The sequence below is a fragment of the Octodon degus genome, unplaced genomic scaffold, assembly GCF_000260255.1.
Source record: "Octodon degus isolate 3935 unplaced genomic scaffold, OctDeg1.0 scaffold00120, whole genome shotgun sequence".
Taxonomy (NCBI): Eukaryota; Metazoa; Chordata; class Mammalia; order Rodentia; family Octodontidae; genus Octodon; species Octodon degus.
Genome location: NW_004524696.1, coordinates 4,839,895 through 4,858,676, shown reverse-complemented (window position 1 = coordinate 4,858,676; position 18,782 = coordinate 4,839,895). Strand labels below are relative to the sequence as shown.

General features: G+C 38.1%; 1 protein-coding gene across 1 annotated transcript in view; it reads right to left on the bottom strand.

The window, feature by feature from the left end:
• Positions 1-18,782, bottom strand: part of Znf236 (zinc finger protein 236) — a 141,633-nt gene that overhangs the window by 19,175 nt on the left and 103,676 nt on the right. The window contains exons 21-25 of the mRNA XM_023700080.1: positions 13,977-14,336; positions 12,813-12,958; positions 12,481-12,718; positions 11,868-12,047; positions 1,635-1,807 (exon numbers count right to left, since the gene is read on the bottom strand). Of these exons, the coding sequence (XP_023555848.1) occupies positions 1,635-1,807; positions 11,868-12,047; positions 12,481-12,718; positions 12,813-12,958; positions 13,977-14,336 (1,097 nt within the window). The remainder of the gene's footprint in view (positions 1-1,634; positions 1,808-11,867; positions 12,048-12,480; positions 12,719-12,812; positions 12,959-13,976; positions 14,337-18,782) is intronic.

The window sequence follows — 18,782 nt, the reverse complement described above, 5'->3', positions numbered from 1 at the left end:
CCTGGCAAAGACAACATCCAGAGTTTGACTCCTGATACGAATAATAACAATAATAATAATGTACAACAATAATAATAATATACAACTAAGAACACCTTTAACAACCACCTTCTTTCATGAACTTCATAAAGAAAAAGAAATAATGTATGATAAATATAGGTGATCTTCAAACTTAAAAATCTGTAATGATGTAAATGTTTATATTGTTGTTTCCTTTTAGTTTTTTTGGAATCTTGATTTTTTTTTTTTCACTTGTATTTGCATTTTTACTACGCTGAGCTCTGTGAAAGCTGTGACTGATTCCCTCTCCCAGCTGTTTCATTTCCTTACTGAATTCACAGAGCACATGTGACTTCAGAGACCAATATTAAACCACTCAATATTCATTTCCGTGTGAATAGTTCTCCCTACACTATATAATTGTCACTATAAACTGGTCAATTTTTTTATGGTTACTTTCTGATTTTCAGCTCATGTTTTTCTGATAGTAAGCCATCATAATAATTTACATATTTACAGACATTTGCTTAAATATTTATTAATTTGCTGATAATAAAATGATTTATTTAAATAACCATTATACTGTAGAGAAATATTCATAAAGAATGCTTTATTTTTTCCACTTATTAGACTATTAAATCAATCTACAATGAATAAAGTATGTCAGTTAACAAAATACATTCAAATAAAGATATGTACTTTTTCTACTAAAGTTCTTTAAGTTAGTATTTTGGACAATGTATGGCAATTGTTATGGGTTTAAGATTTTTGATAGGCTTACTCCACTGAAGTCTGGGAACTCTCCTGGATGAGCACCAGTCTCCTGAGGCTGCCACTGCTCCTACTGCCTGCAAAGCTCTACAGCTACCACCACAGACCTGCCCAACCCAAGCCTAACTGTGCAGGAGAGAACAGGCACATGTGTGGAAGAGCCAGCAGGCAACAGAACCAAAACTGTCAAGGAAGAGACCACCGCAAATGAGAAGGCCTGCAGCAAAGTAGCAGGGCTATAACTTTTAAGGACCAGCCAAATAGCTCAATGGATTAAAGCACCTGTTTAGGCAGACTCAGTGGCTGAGGTTCAATCCCAAGGCCTGCCTTGCCAGCCCCACCCGTGGGGGAGGCTGAGATGACGATTGAGACTAGGTGTGGTAGTGCACACCTATAATCCCAGATCTTGGGAGCCTGAACACAGGTGGATCACTATGAGTCTGATCTACGTAGTAAGATCCTGTAAGCCCTATACACCCTGTACTAAAAAAAAAAAAAAAAAAAGAGGCAGATAGGACTAGTTAAACCTCAGTTAGCTGACAGAATCATATAGCAGGAACTGAGGCAGGTTCTCTGAATAGTGAATCCATCAAAGTACTCTAACATCCAGGTTCTGCATCTCCTGCTTGCCATATACACCAGGGATTAACTTGCCCTTGTCACAAAGTGACTAATCCTAATTACCAGGATTAAAGTTTTTTTAAAATTTTATCTTGTATACTTTTCTGTATTAATTTTTTCCTGTCTTTTCATGGTTAACAAATTCTTAAATTAAAAAAAAATTGAAAGAAAATGTTCAGACGCATACATTTAACACAGCATAAACAAATGAACTTTCCAGTCACCCTCTGAAGGTCACTCACCTGAGAGGTGATGTTCAGTGTAACCGTATCCAGGCCTCCAGACAACATGCCCTGAGTGTCAGCCAGGGTCAGTGTGACACTAGCATCTCCCCCAACACCTGAGGAGGACATGACCATGGCTGATGGTGACATTGGTGTTGTTGAAGGAAGACTTCCACTCGTAGGGTTAAGTTCTACAAAAGAAGCAAAATAAGTTGTTCAGTGGAAAAAATAGGCAAGACACATTCTAAGGGAATGGAAAGAGTGGGTTTCATGAAGAAACTCATCTGTAATAATTAGCATTTGCATTCAGATGCTTTTGAAAGTACAAGGATGAAATAGAGTTTTTTATTTCAATTTTATAAGGCTTTTCTTAAGTTTTCAAATACCCATAAGTGTGCACTCTGCCTTCATTATTGTAACCTAAAGAAACCCCTTAAATGAGAGTGAAAGTACCAATTATGGCCCAATCAACCAATGGCTACTACTGCAGAAAGAAAACTGAGACAAGGATTTCCAGGACCACAGAGACCACTAAAGAAAGAACCAAACAGGTTCCACTAAGTAACAATAAATTTCATGGACTAGTGGATAAATTTGACTATATCTAATCATTTTCTCACTTTTGTTACCTTTTTAAATATTTCAACTTATTCTGAAGTACAATCAAATGAAACCTCTCACAATCTTTTAAAAATTAACTTATCCTATATGATGTCTTAGCTTTCTTTAGAAAAGCCAACAAAAACTTCAAAATATTTTCCCTGGCAGCTAATGCTGAGGAAAGGAAGATATCTGGGGCAGAAATGGAAAAAGATAGGCCTTTTCTTCTATGAAACAGATACTCATAGCCTCTTCTGCAAGTGAGATGGACTCAGAATGGGATTATCCAAGGCCCATAAGGGTACCAACAAAACCAATGTTTTAAGAAGTTCATTTTATGCATAAACACACATGCACATACAGGCCTCACCACCTACCACCTGTCTACCTATAAATGTACACTCATCATCCCTTGTCAGTCACTGTGCGAGGCACTAAGAAGGCAAGATAACAACTGAAGACTAAGTTCAAAACTCTATGTATCCTAATTAGGTTCAGAAACAAACAAAACAGACTTCTGTCAACACCTTCAGTGACCTAGGTCACGAGTCCAGAGCCTCTCCTATGAGTCAGGGGCCAATGGGAAAACCAGGCTACTTACTTGTAACTGGAGTTCTCCAAATACAAGGCCTCCATAGATCCACACTCGTGGAGTCCCACACTGTGCTGCACAGACCTGGAACCTTCAAAAGCAGTATAACCATTAGGAGGCTAGGAGCTTGTGCACTGAAGCAGCCGCTGGGGTGCCCTCCCACCTGCTCCTGTCCTGCACAGTGGACTCCTCAATGCACTGGACAGGAGGAGTGTGGATTTGTGGAGGAATCTGCATGCACTAAGCACTCCAGTTACAGAACATTGGCCTAGCAGCCTTTCTCATGCCATCTCCACACATCCTTGCTCTTGCAACTAGCATGCAGGCATATTGGTCACACAAGTGAACAGAAATGCACAGGGTCCTGTAGGACACTGCATGGAGCAAATGATACAGCTGTCACAGAGCCCAGGGAGGTGACGACAGTGGGAGAGAGGCCCATTCTTGTGAGTCCTTCCTGAGCTCATCCTTAAAATGAGCAAAGCAAGCTATTCATTATTACTGGATAGCACAAAATTCAACCTCACCCTAACTGGTAAAATAAGACTCAAAGTTCTCCCTCCTACCTATAAAACATACCTGACTTTCTAGAGATGAATAAAGTATCAAAAGGTTGCAAGACTACCCAGCACAAAAAATATAAAGAGAAAATGAAAGCCTGTGTATTAATTAAAGGGAAAACATGGAGCTTCAGATAATTCCAGAGTTCATATTTGAAATCAAACGGAGAACCTTTAATGATATCTTCTAATCTGATGGACTTCCACAAACTTTTTAAATAGAACCATCCTCAGTATGAACAACAGGGACATCGCCTAGAGCGGGAAATGCTGACATGTTCTTATGGACACACTTGGATCACTGCAAGACACAGACTGCTCTCGCTTACATGTTAAGTACTCTAGAAGCCACAACTCTTAATATCAAATTTAGGATCCAATATTTAAATAAAGACTGTACTTTTATTCCCATTTATTTTCCCTAAGCCGCTATTTCTCCAGGATAGATCTCAGTAATCAAAATCTTACATTTTATAATTCTGACTCAAAAATAGTAATCTTAAGAGATCAATAAATAAAGCTGTATGTTCATCAAAGCTAATACCACCTGCATTAGAACAAGATCTCATGGCTTCTAAAAATTTTAATGTAATTTTTTAAGGCTTTAAAAGTTTAAAAGATCGTAGCTTTTTCTTGCAATGAATAAAACTATGTGAAGACAGCAGGTAGGGCAGCAGAAACAGAAGGGAGAGCCCTTCTTCAGTCTGGTCCTTCATTTGCAAGTATTTCCATCACTCCATGGTACAATCTGGAAATGTAGGGGATTTTCTGCCTCAATTTGAAAATGTATCAACAAAAAGAATGGTAATCTTTAGAGCTATTAGAAACAAACAGTAGATTGTACTCAACTAGAAGAAAATAAAGAGAATTTTATACAGCACTACTAAAGAATTGTTTGCATTCATTATAAGCAGAACTCATTTTATTTATCAAAATTATCTTAAAGTGAAAAGTGGACTATGCTAAAAACAAAACAATATTACCTTAAAATAGGAGTGGTTTTTTTTTGTTTTTTTTTTTGCTCGGAATGCCTTCAAGGCATGACTGGCTGGCTTGAGTTGTGGGGATCGAACCACAGCAACCTGAGCCTGACGGCTTTGTTGAAGCAGCCACTTAAAGAACTGAGCTAAGAGGCAGGCCCCCTATATTACCTTAAAATAAATTCCTTAAGAAGTCCTGCTAAAAAGAGGGTGCGTATCTTGCTAAATCTCAGACTTCTATGCACCACACAAGGTCTGCCTCTGAGAGCGCTTACACTTACACTGGACCATTTTTCAGGGAAACTGTGCCTGATTTCATAATGGATGTTGTCAAGATCAGAAAGAGCCTCTAATCCCATAGCCTACCTCTGAACAAATGCATGTGTTCTACTCCTGTGTACAAATCTAACTAATCGCCTCATTTCCATTCCTGAATCCCTGAAACACAATATATAGTACTTCTTCCAAAGTTTTCAATTAAAGTGCTAACTGCCACTGAACCTAGAACTGACAGCCCTAGAAACCCCAGTGTCATAGGAAATTGAAAACTAATGACAACTACATGCATACTGATTATTTGTATCAGGAGATCGCAAAATAAATTTCATGTGGTAAATGCTAATAGTTCTTATTTAGTGTTTCTCCATGGAAGAACCATGATAAATCTCAAAACAGCATTTTAATTTCCACTCTGGTGTCGTTCTAAGACCTGAGTGGGTACATGCGGAAAGAATCTCTTCCTACATCCAAGATAATTTAAAGATACCTCACCTGGTGATATAAAATTCTGCATTAAGAATAGTTGCAGTTTAATGAATAGAATGATTTTTTCTAATGGTGTTTGTAAGTAGGATCACAAGTCTGCATCTTGTACAGCAATTAACCACTAAGAAGAATATATGCAGTGTATTATTTGTTGAAACTGTACTTTCGATTTGATTTGAAACTGTCTCATTGGTATATGTTTATCAATAAAACTTTGAAAAGAAAAAAAAAGAATAGTTGCAGTTACATTAATACAAAAATGTTCTTTAATTACGAATTCACCTTATATTTTACAATGTCACCAAATTCCTTGAAATCTTTACTTTTATACCTAATACCTAGGGCCAGCCAAATAGCTCAGCAGATTAAATTGCCTACAAGCAGCCGCAGGGACAAGGGTTTGAAACCCCAGGCTTGCCATGCCAGCCCTGCCCCTGGGGCACACTGAGATGGCAACTGAGACTGGGCATGGTGTGGCGCACCTGTAATCCCAGCTCTTGGGAGGCTGTAAACAGGTGGTCACTACGAATCCAGTCTAATAGTGAGACCCTCAACACCCTGTAAACCCTTCCCTAAAATACAAGAAAAAAACAAACAAACAAAGAAAATAAAAGCTAAAATAGCATGAAAAATGAGAGAGAACTTCCTCAGCTAGCTCTAAGACAGTCTCAGAGAAAGAAACTATTAAATCACAGAAAACATGCTATTATTTTCAAGGAAGAAAGAATTAAATCATAGATAGCTTGCTATTGTTTTTGAAGTTTGCCACCTACATAACACTGGGGGCCTTGAACACCCTGGCCATGAAGAGGTCTACTGCCCAGAAAGAACCTTCACTTGCCTGGGGCTTCTGGGTGACACTACCCATGAGTCCCTGTGGAAGCCAATGGACAGGAAAGACACTTGCCACCTAACTAGCCAGATGACCCATTCCATCTCTCTTCTCCACTCTATGAGAACATTCTTAATTTTGAATTAAGTAATCTATTGCACTAGCAAACATCCACTATCCCAAGGAGCACTAAAATAAACCTTAAAGTAACATATCACAACTCCTCAGTCCATCAGCGTGCCAGGGTTCACTCATGACACCAAGTGAAGCACTTTAGGTCAATGGAGCTTTCTACTGCAGAAGGCCAGCCTGCTCCTTGGTAAAACTGGAGCCGAGTCCTAGCATCTCCAGCCCAGAGACCCCGCTGACCACTGATCACCATTCACTCTGACCCTGTACAGGAAGCACATGTTCATCTCACAGCATGCAGAGTGGGAAAGACAGCGAACTAACAGCTAATAGTTAGAATTACACAGATAACCAAAAAATTACTAATTTTGTCTCTCGTTCTCATATGCACACAGACATACACACATATACCTGTAAGTTTTAAAAAAAGTTTACAGAGAAATATTTGCTATAAAATTTAAGAACAGATGATATATTTAAATATTTTACCCATTATAGACTAAATTATAACCTGAAACTCTAGCCTATAGTCAATTATAATGCAAAACAAAATTCTTAATTAAAAAAAACCATAATGCCTCTCTTATTCTAAATTAATAAGCATTAAGTTCTATAATACAGCTTTTTAGTGCACCCAAATCAAACAGACTAATAAAGAAGGAAAGGAGTAAGATTATGGTGGGGGAAAAAAATGAAGAACAAGGAGATGGGGAGATAGCTTGGTGGGTCTAAGCACCTGCCTGTCAAGCACAAGGACCCAGGTTTGATCCCTGGTACTGCATGCTGTGCCTTACCGGCCACCAGAACCAGGCGTGGTGGCCAACACCTGTAATCCCAGTGCTGGGGAGGCTGACACAAGAGGATCACTATGAATCTGAGCTATGTAGTAATACCCTGTATCAAATAAACAAACAAACAAATAGATGTAATTTTTTTTAAAAAATGAAGAAAAAATGGTACAGAAGGAGTGGGTACTGGCTTGGGTGGTCCCAATTTTGGATCTTCCAACACATGGTTCACACAAAGCTCTCAATTTTCCCTTCAGTAAAGGGGAAGAAAGCTTCTCTAAGGTCCTGAGTGGCCATGCCTCCTAGTTTCACTTACTGAGCCTTCCTCAGTTTTCCCAAGCCATCAGCGCTGGTTGAAATTCCTGCCATGTTCCTAGAGCCTGTCTCTAGCCCAGCCAGGACTCCTGAAGAGAAGACAGCCTGCAAGGTCAATCCATACACTGTGCCCTCTCAGCACTAAGATACCTCTTATAGTTGCTAACTGTGCGCTGATTCATAAGAAACAGAGTGTGCAGCCCACTATTTCTATAAGCTAGCACACAAAATAACTGTGTTTACCCTGCTTACTTGTTTACTCCCTGGCATCTTGCAATTCTTGCCACATAATGAATTACTAGAAAATTTTACTAGGTAAGTGAATTAGTAGATAAGAAAGTATTTCAATGCAGTATGAAAGACAGTCTAACTTTTAAAGACAGTCTAACCAATATACTGGAAAATTAATTTTCCCCAAAACTGATGTACAGAATTGGAAAATAAGCTAAAAATCAAAGGAAATCTCTACAAGATAAGTAACACTAGATGGATGTGTTACCTTAAACTATTGATGGTTATGTGAAACTGTTATTTTAATTAAGCTCATTAATTAGTAAGAAGTTATCCTTTATATAAAAATCCGTATTGTAAAATTCTTAGAAAGCTGCCTTCTCTCTATTTGTTATCCATCAGCCAGAAAAGTCACAGTACGGGGCAAAACTAACATCCAACACCAGGTCTGAAAAGGGCAGCTTTGTAAGTGGAGCCATCAGAATGCTAACATGTGTGGAATTACACTGCCTTCTACATTTGTTATTATATGTGCCATATAATGATGTTTTGGTCCAGTCAGACTACTCATAAAAAGGTCAACCCAACAGCTAAAGTATAGGGTAAGCTGCACCATCCAGATTTGTTTAAGTTTACTCTATGAGGTCTGCACAATAGAAGCACTGAATAGTGTACTTCAGACAATGTAACCCTATCATGTGGGGTAGCAAGTCTGTCTTTCTTTCAGTATCTAATGTGGTTATTATTATTTAAATAACTCTGCATCCTTGAACTGAATATAAGTTCTAGTCCTCATGGTCCCCATGGAACGATACTGCATGTGATCAACAACTATACCTACAGCTGATATAGCTGCCATGCTAAGGAACAGTTTAATTCCTGCATTTTCTATGTTCACTGCTCTTTACCTAGACCTTATGATGTTTTTGCCTGGTGAAATCCTTAACTGCACATGTGAAGAGTTTAATGTGCAAACTGTGGTGGTCAGAAAAGGTGGTTTCTGCTCACTGCGGCAGCAGCTGCACAGTGAACGTGATGCAGATGCCGACAGCTGCGCGCTTCCTCTTAGTCACTACTCGTGATCAGACTGTGCTGAGATGATCTCCATGGAAGCAGACACACTGTGATGTCTGAAAGCAAAATTTGAATTTATGTGCTGGCAAATGTGCTAACATAGAATCACATCCTCAATGCTTCCATTTTTAAGAATATTCAAGGAAAAACAAAAATAAATCTACAGCATACATCTCCCTAAATGATAGTATGCACTCACACTTCTTAAGCTATGAAAAATTTTAAACATTTAAGAGTCCTACTTTCCTCAATAAGACTTTCATTGAAATTAAAATCCCAAATGTCTAGTGTAGTAAAAACATGTTTAAATGGGCCTAAAGACATCACCAAACAGCAGGAGCAAGTCCCTGAACTGACAGGCATGGAGCCGCTGCAGTGTCCCTGAGGGCATTTCCTGCCTCCAGGGCTAGGCATGCTCATAAGTGCACATTAACAGGTCTGTGACAAAATCCTGCCAGCACCTACGTGCTACTGGTTCTAAGTCTACTGAGGGTGGCTTTACTGGATACTCTGTCATGTAACAACTAGCTTATAGAAATTAGAGTATATGAATTAAAAACAGGTTGGAAAATGGACCCACTAAAGATTTCAATAGAAGTCATATGGAATGCAACAGAAGACTTGATAAAGATAAGCTGACTTAAAACCTCTGCTGTCAAACTGTGAGCAACATGGCCTAAACCTAAGGGAGAACAGCATCAAAAGATGAAGATGCTGCACTGTGTCTGACCATAGTCTATTCCTCCTGCTACCCTAGACAAATACAAATGAGAGACGAAACATGTTATTATGGACACAAATATGGGCAAAATAAAAACAGCACAGGACTATGCATAGCAGAGCAGGCCATTATTCAAAAGAGTGCTAAGAGAATGTTCAGAGAACACAGCTATTGCTTTTTGGATTCTTTATATTGCCTTTCATTAATAACTGGGCTCTATCAGTTAAAAGGACTTTTACTCTGTATGTACAATATTCATTTGAGAAAACAAATCACTGTCCTGGCCCTTTATACAACATTAAATTTTTCTCTCCAAGCACTATAACACATAAACTGCTAGATGGCCACAAAACTTTAAGAATAGTTGCATGCTCAGTGTTCTTTAGTAATACTGCCATTCTCAACATTTACGATTCTATGCATTAATACAAGAAGGAACTACCTACAAGCTAGCTGAAAATCCACATTGCACAGCTACATGTTTCCAACAGGTGGCTATCAAGCATACGTTTGTCTACACCTTGGCAGAATGTGTTACAGAAATGATGACATAAGAGCATCTGCACCCAGTTCTCATTATGCAACACCAAGAAGAGAGTAGGAAATTCTGGGCCTCTAAGCTTAGAGAAACTTTACTTCAGTAACTCACCTGCAGTTGTCTCCTTCAACAAACCCTTTAAACCAATTCTTTAAAACTAGTTATATGACCCACCACTTTCAAATATGTCTAGAATATAAGAAAATGGCCAACAACCAGAGGAAAAAAAGCATCGTTCACAAATTTATTTTTGACAGGATCTAGTACAATGGCTGCTACACTGAGGGTACTCAAAAGAAAGTTAGTTTTATCAATAGCTTCACTAAAATAATCCTCTGTATTGCCAACACTGAAATTTAGACACATATATAATGAAGGATGGAAGGCTACTGAATCAAATAGAATTCGACGTCATTTTTTGCTATCCAATAGCATCTAGCAATCATGGCATATCATTAAAAAGGAAAGTTTTGTCTAAAAATAGTTCCTTAAATTTTTCATAGAGTAAAAGGAATAAAGACATCCTCCTCAAAAGCCAATCTTTTGTTTTTCTTCTATATAAATTTTCTTTCAATTTCATTGTTAATTTTGCAACAATATCACTAAAACAAAAAATAATCCTGGGGTGGTCTCAAGGTTGAGTCAGTAAAGCACTGATTGCACTTTGCCCATTATGATTTTGCACTTGTTCAAGGAGAAATCAGATATCTGTCCATATCTCCAAAAAGTTATTTTGATTTCCAGTAAAACATTTTTCTTAAGGGCTGGCGAGACAGCTCAGCAGACTAAGCACCTGCTTAGACAAGCACAGGTATCGGGATTTGATCCCCAGTACCAATGCCATGCCGGTCCTGCCCTTGGGTGCACTGAGCCAGCAACTGAATCTAGGCGGGAAGGCACATGCCTGTAATCCCAGCACTGGGGAGGCTAAAAACAGGAGGATCACTATGAGTCTGAGCTATGTAGTGAGACCCTGTACAAAATACATAAAATTTCATAAAGAATTTTTTTTCTCATATTTAAAAACAACCTTATAAGGGGATCATGAGGCTTAAAGAATTAAAATATACTAATGAGTACTTATTGCATATAATATGTACAAATGAGTTCTTTTTTTTCTTTTTGTGGTACTGGGGATTGAACTCAGGACCCTGCACTTAACAGGCAGGTACTTATTCTACTGAGCTATCTCCCAGCCCAATACTTTTTTTTTTTTTTTTTTTCTGTATTTTAGGGAAGGGTCTACAGGGTGCTCAGGGTCTCATAATGATCCGCCTGTTTACAGCCTCCCAAGAGCTGGGATTCCAGGTGCATGCCACCACACTCAGTCTCAATAGCCACCTCAGTGTGCCCTGGGGGGGGGGGGATGAGTTAATATTTGTAAAAGCCACTAGAGTATCTGGCACATAGAAAGATCTATATAAATTATTAAGTTTTTAAAAATAACTCTTAGTTAGAAGAGCTCAGAGCTGAAAAACATTTGGGCAAAGCACACCAGGCAAATATGTGAATGCTAACATAGGCCAGAGCACACTTGTGAGAATGAATGGTACGAAGAGCACAGGAAGGTGCACACAAGGAGAAGGGGAGTGTGTCAGCTTGGTGACTGACGTGTGGGATGACTTGCTGATTCAAAGCCTTCCTGCCTAATGGTATTTTCTGCCTACTTATCTACTTTTGAGTGTTCTATCATATTTTAATTATTTTCTGCATAATCTGAGTGGAATTCTGAAGACACGAGAAGGGGCAAACACCATGAGTCTACGCAATAATACTCCTGTTTAGAAGGCTCATACCAGTGACTTTCCATCAGTTTAGAGAGCATAGCAATAATCATGAAGCTATCTTGTTTTAATATTTGCTAAATAAAAACATAAAAAATATGGAAAAAACTGACTCTAAAAACTCATTAATGAATGAATGATATAATCAACTCAAACTGGAAGCAATAAGACAAACTACAGTTTTCATCTGGTATTAGATTTCACAAATCTTGACTTTATCACATAAATTACTAATACTTACTGAGCATTGGTTTTATGTAAAGCTGAGTATAGGGGGAAAAGAAATACAGTCTGACACTTAAGTGATGGGGAAAAGCATGTTTATAATATCAACTTACTAACCAGAGATAGTCAGGGTAATCTCCTGTGGGGACCCCGAGGATGATGCAGCAGTGGGGCCAGCAGCTTGGGCTAGAACCTGGCTGAGACTTGAGTTGTTAATGGTCAGGGTGATCTCATGGGGACCTGTGGCGCTGGACACGAGGCCTTGGGAAGCCATCGCCTGGCTGAGGTCCTGGGTCCCTGTTCATTCACAAAGCAAAACAAAGTTGAGTCCAAAGCAATACACTTTTTCTTAAAGTATCTAGTTAAATTGTTATTTCAAAAAGGTAAGTCAAAAAAAATTCATCAGCCATCTTTAATTATTTCATGTACAAAAATAAGACTTGCCTAGCATATGCAAAACCATGATTTTAATATCTAGCATGGCCAAAAAAGGGAAGCAAAATCCATTATATGGTATTTATGTGAATATACTCATCTACACACATATACTGAGCAAACACCACTGATGAATGAAAACTTATTTTATCCTGAGGACATCTGATTTTATTCAGTGAGCTTTACCAAGAGGGAATATCCCCAACATCATTAATATTGTAAGGCCACATGTGTAATTATAAGCAAGAGATTGAAATTCTAGCTGATGAAATACATGAAAGCAAATGGCCCTTACCGCTGCTGCTGGTGGTCAGCACAGAATCCTGCTCGGACAGCGGGCCAATGGTCAGATTAGCAGACGTCACCGTAGGCTGCAAGGATAAGCCTGAGATGGGCTGGATGACAACACTGGCTGGGACTGTGCTGTCAGATGTCTGTCCAGTATTCTGTGGGGTCACACCAGGCTCCCCTGGGAGGGGCTGGGTAAGGAGGTTGCCCTGCTGCAGTGTTTGCTGTAAAATACTTGGGTCAATCTGAAAACCAACACAGATACTTGCAGTGAAAATTCTGTGCTTCTGTATGATTCAGACAACCTTAAAGCATGGAAAACCATGTCAATTATCAAACCTGCAATGTGATGTTATTGATACTGGAGGTATCAATTCCAGAAATCTGAACATTTGGTCCAACCAAGTTTGCAGCCAACTGTAACTGGATGCCTTCCAGGGTGGCCAAGCTCCCATCTGTCAAAGATACTGTCAAATCACCACCAGCTGGCCAGAAAGAAAGAAAAGGAAGGACTAAATATCATAAGTGCTTTTTAAATCTAAAATTATTCATTTTTTACACAAGGACTTTAAAATACCCAAGTTTTATATATTATGTTAAGATGATCAAATTAAGGTATTTTAATATTTATATGACACACACTTTATCTAATTTAATTGTCACAAAATAAACTTGGGAAAGAAATAATAATGTCACCCATTTTAAACATATCAGAAAAGTGGTTAGCCCAAGGTTTAAAATAGCAACCACGAAGCAGGCACAGCCTAACTTTAACTGTTCTACAAGTGAAAGATATAGAGATGCCCACAGGGTATCTAACAGTTACTAAGAATGACCACATTTATGATAAGTAAGCAAAGAGATCCAGGTGACTAAAATTTGATACTATTCACATATTGAATACCCCAATGACAAAAGGGTAATACATTAAAAACAATGTTAATAAATATGTATAACTAATACATCTCCCTACTATACTGTAAGAATGCTGAGAAAGAAATAAACTCATTTTTAAAAAAATCTAGTGGTGGCAATGCCTATATTACTACACTCAAGCCCAATCTTGTCTTAAGACTTTGTCTCAAAATAAATTTAAAAAATGCTGGGGATGTAAGAGTAAAGAGCTTAGATCCATTTTCCAGTATTACCAGAAAAAGAAGGAAACTAACTGAAGTGCTATGGGCTTTAAAAGTAGATACGGGGCTGGGGAGATGGCTCAGTGGAATAAGTGCTTCCCTGGCAAGTGCAAGGGCCTGAGTTCAACCCCTGGTTCTGAAAAAAAAAAAAAAAAAAAAAAAAAAGTAGATACGACAGAGACAAAAAAGGGAGGAGAAAGGTAACTGTGTAAAAGATAAAATTTCAATTTTCCTATTCCTCATAAGTAAAAGACTGAGGAAAAGGAGACCTCCTCCTACTGAATGCGATGTTGCTTCCATGCTAGGAATGGGTGGGAGGGACATATGTCAGTGCACTGGCCAGGCTAGTCCCCAGCTCAGCACTTACCTGACACTGAGGCAGGAAGAATGGCTTGGCCCACCAGCCCTTGCAAGTTCTGATCAAATTGTCCTGTTAGGACAGAATTGTTCATGATAAACACATTGGAGTCATTAGAGGAGGAGTTCAGAAGGTTTACAGACTGCAGTCCTTCTGATGAGCTTCGAGTCACAGGTTTTCTGGCTTTCTTTGGGTCTGGTTTGTAATGAAACTGCATGTGAGTCTTCCTTCTCCCCGATGTACGAAAGCGTAGCTCACAGTGTGGGCATTTGAAAGGCTTTGCTCCTGTGTGCAAGCGCATGTGAACCTTCAGGCTTCCTTTTGTAGAAAAAGCATTGCTGCAGACATGACAACTGAACAGCTTCTGACCTGTGGAAAGCCCAGCCAAGCATCAGTGTGATAACCACTCCCACTTACAGACACTCTCATCCACTGGGTCAGATGTAGTTTGCAAAGTTTAGGTTGAAGTGCTTTAAAGAAAGTCTTTCACCCATAACATGTAAACATGTGACACAATGGCAGACTCTTACTAATATACTATAATTTAAATTTGGTACTTTCACAACCCTGTGAGCTTAGTGTCATAAAACCGCTGCATTATGTGTTGAATCTTGACTATAACATCTGATTTATATTTACTTGAAGTTAATAAGTAGCTGGACTTAGCTCAGGACTCTTACTCTCACTTTTCTTTGATCTTACAAAAGGTGCTTCACTGATGCCTCAGTATCTCTCTATTTTATATTCTACCAAACAGGAACATCCAGAAGAAGCACAGAAGGCTTCACATGTTTCCACTTCAAACAGAGAAAGAGGTATGGGAAACATTTCTGCTCTCATCTTTGACTTCTTTCTACCCCCTACCCATAATAAACTGCACTGAACTCTCAAGCCAAGAGCAGTATGCAAAGCATTGATGTCATATCACTGTCAACACTGCCAGGTACCCACTGCATATTCAAAACAAGCTAACATGGAGTGCCAGGGGTGACATGGAGGACTCCTTTGCAGCTTAGCAAGTTCAGAGTGTGACACAAGAGACAGATTATAGGAAGAAACAGCATGAGACAGAAAAACTGCCTGTCTTAAAAGGCTTATTAATAAATGATTCACACATCCTTTTATTTGTTCCAAATATTAGTCCATTGAAAATAACCCCAGATTTGACCCAGAGTCCAGGCCTAGCATGAGTGAGACTGCCCGGGGCCCACTGGATCCTCATTCGACCCACAGCCCAGGCCCAGCATGAGTGAGAGTGCCCAGGACCCATCAGATCCTGATTTGATCCAGGCCTGGCATGTGAGGGGGATCACCTGGGGCCCACGGGGTCCTCACTCCACCCAAAGCCCAGATCCATGTGTGAGTAGAACTGCCTCCATCAGACAGGCCTGGTGTGGAACCCTGCAGCAGAACTCCCTACAGAAAGGCTAGAGGCAAGACCCACCCAGCTGATCCAAGAGCAGAACATCTGGTCAGAGTGTCACAGAGGGTTCACCTCCAAGGGTTATAGCAGGAAGAAGTGGAGCAGAGCAGCCAGACCCAAGCCACACCCATCTGGACGGGTTTGAACTTGGTAGATCTGGACCTGGTGATAAGGTAATAACTCTATCTAAGCTCTACACCAAAGGTCAGAAGACAGTGCTATACAAAATGACAAAGAGAAGGGACAAAATGCATTCTCAGGCCTTGAGCAATAGCAATGGGAAATCACACACCTGAACTCTCTGAAATAATAGTGTCTGAAGTAAAGAAACAACTGCAGAAAGGTATAGAGGAAATCAGATCAGAAATAATTTCTGAAGTTAAAACAAGAAATGATAACTACAATGAAAGAAGTACTGAGTGCTTCTAAAGAAGACACTGATAAAAAAAAAAAAAGAGGAGCATAGAAAAACGATGGAATCCTTGAATGAGCAATATAGGAAAGAAACAGAATGCATGAAGCAGATTCAAAGTGCTATAGAGGAAATTAAAACCTCAATCACAAGCTGGCAAAACCATTTGAATGAAAGTGAAAATAGACTTTCAGACCTTAAAGATACCATTGCAGCTAGTGAAAAGGTAAGAAAAGATCTCTTAAAAACAACTAGGATGCAGGAAAAAAATCATTCAACATCTGTAAGATGATGCAAAGATGAACAACATAATAATAGGCATCAGTGAGAAAGAAGGAGTCAATATAAATGATATAAAAAGAATATGGGCAGAAGTAATAGAAAACTTCCCAAATTTGGGGAAACAATCTAACATTCAGTAACCAAAGCATACAGAACTCTAAATAGCATCAACCCAATTAAAAACACACCCAGACATCTAATAATCAAGATCCCAGAAATTCAACATGGGAACAGTATTCTAAAAACCGATAGAGGAAAGAAACAAATCACATTTAAAGGAAAACCCATCAGAAGAACAGCAGATTTCTCTTCACAAACCACGAAGTCAAGAAGAGCATGGAGCAAAGTACTACAAATCTTGCAAGAAAACAAATTCCAACCCCAACTTATACACCCTGCAAAATTCTTTCAATTGTAATGGAGAAGTGAAATACTTCCATGACAAAGAACAACAGAAGAATTTTTTTTTTTATTTTTTTATTTTTCAACAGAAGAATTTTATGATGACAAAGCCAACCCTACACAGACTACTAAAAGATATTCTAGAAAGGGATCAAAATGGCCACAACTCCATGAATGAGAATGGAAAGAACCCACCAAATAGGGAAAACAATTAAACACAGGAGAATAAGAGGTAAACAAAAGCAATCTTTCAGTTAGTCTTTTGGATACAGCAGCAAAACATTTCCATCAGCATACTCTACAAATGGACTTCTCCTGCACCCTATGGGTCATGATTCTATCTGGGTCTGCAGGGTGGCTATCAAGGAAATAGCAGGAGCTCAGTCCCATAAGTGACACCTGGCCACCAGTAAGCGTCATGGACACTGTCCATGTCTACAAAATATTAGAACTTTGTGTGATATCCTATCCCCAGACTGTTAAAAGTGCTGGTCATATATTTGCCATTGCAGTATTTGTCTTATGTTTTATTCTTAGTAATTCTTTACTATCATGAAAATGTTTTCTTAGTTCAACTGTTCTGAAATATTTAATTTTTAATTAATATTTAATTTCTGAATATTGTTTAATCTTAATTATTGTTTTAAGATTTATAATGTATCTTAGACTTACAATCTATTTAAAAGACATAGTATAGTATTTTCTTCTAGTATTAGAAACTTTAAAAAGTATATTTCCATTTTCCATTGACTTTATATTACTTCTTCCTTGTCTTTTACACACACACACACACACACACACACACACAAAAGTATATAAGCAGACATAAGATTGATACTGTTTTGTAAAAATCTTCAATGACCTTTTACATGGGTTCATCTAATATATTTACATAGTCCTGCATAACTATTATTTTAAGAACTCTTTCTTCCTTATCCAGGACCATACAGCAATTTCTCTTGCCTTCTGGATTATGCTCTTTGTTATTTCCTATATATTACATCTGGAGGTATTAGACTATTTCAAGTTTATATAACTGGAAAATATTTTACTTTTAGTTTTCAAAGGTATGTTTGCTATGTATAAAATTCAATAAGGACAGATTTTTTTTTTCTTCTTTCAGTCCTTTAAATTAATTAGTCTAGTTTCTTACACACTTGTTTTTGGTTTTTTTTTCTTCCTAATGTGGAATAAGATGTTGTTTAAATTTGTTCTTCCACAGCTAATACTTTTTCTATGTATATGCTTTAATGATTTTTTTCTTTACATTAAGTTTCAGACAATTTCATTTTTGTGTATCTTGGTATGATTTTACTCAAATTTCTTGTTCAAAAGTTTCATTTTTCTTGGAAATGTGGTGCTATAATTTCAACAAAATTCAGAAATTTTAAGTCTTTAAATATTTATTGCCTACTTTCTACTTTGAGAATTCTAATTGTATGAATATAAGTTTCTTAATTTTCACAAAGTAAACTATTATATGACTGATCTGTAGTCTTCATTTTTATTTTGGATGATTTTTACTGTTATATTCATTTAAGTTTGTAAATAATTTATTTACAATTTGCAATCTATTATTAATCTCATATTATATATTCGTCTCAGAAATATTTCTCAAACATTCACTTTGTCTACATCTTACATCTTTCACATTTCAATATTTGCCTACAATTTTTAATAGGCTATATATTGATTTTCAATAAAGTTGAGAAAAAAATCCCAATTTTCTAGTGTGAGAAATTGAAAGTGTAAATAAACAGCAAATATACATATTAGGTATTGGGAAATATGAAGAAAATATTCAAATGGGGAGGGGCACAAAGGAGAGGGAAAATGAAAGAAAGGAAAGTTAGAGAAAAAGTGAGAAAAGAAAGAAAAAATGGTAACAAAGCTTTTTAAAAATGGAGAGACAGTAGGGGTGAAGAGAGGGTAGGCGAATGGGGGAAAAAGAATCAAGTTATATCATGTACAGGTAAAATTCTCTATGATGAATGTGATCATTATGTATCTCTAAAATGTGCAAATAAAATCTGATTAAAGAAAAAATCCCAAAGACTTAATATAAATGTATGAAATTCCACTTGTACTCAGTTGTTTAATTTTGTTTGAAATCGAAAATTAAAAATCTAGGCAATCCAGTCCTAGCCCAGGCCCAATGAGTGTGTGGGAGAGCTTCCACCTACCATGCACCTGCAGAACCTGAAGGTCCCAGCCCAGGCGCAGCATGTGTGGGACCCTCTTCCACCCCCTTGGGACACACCCCAACACTCCACAGCACATCCCCCACCCCGCCCGC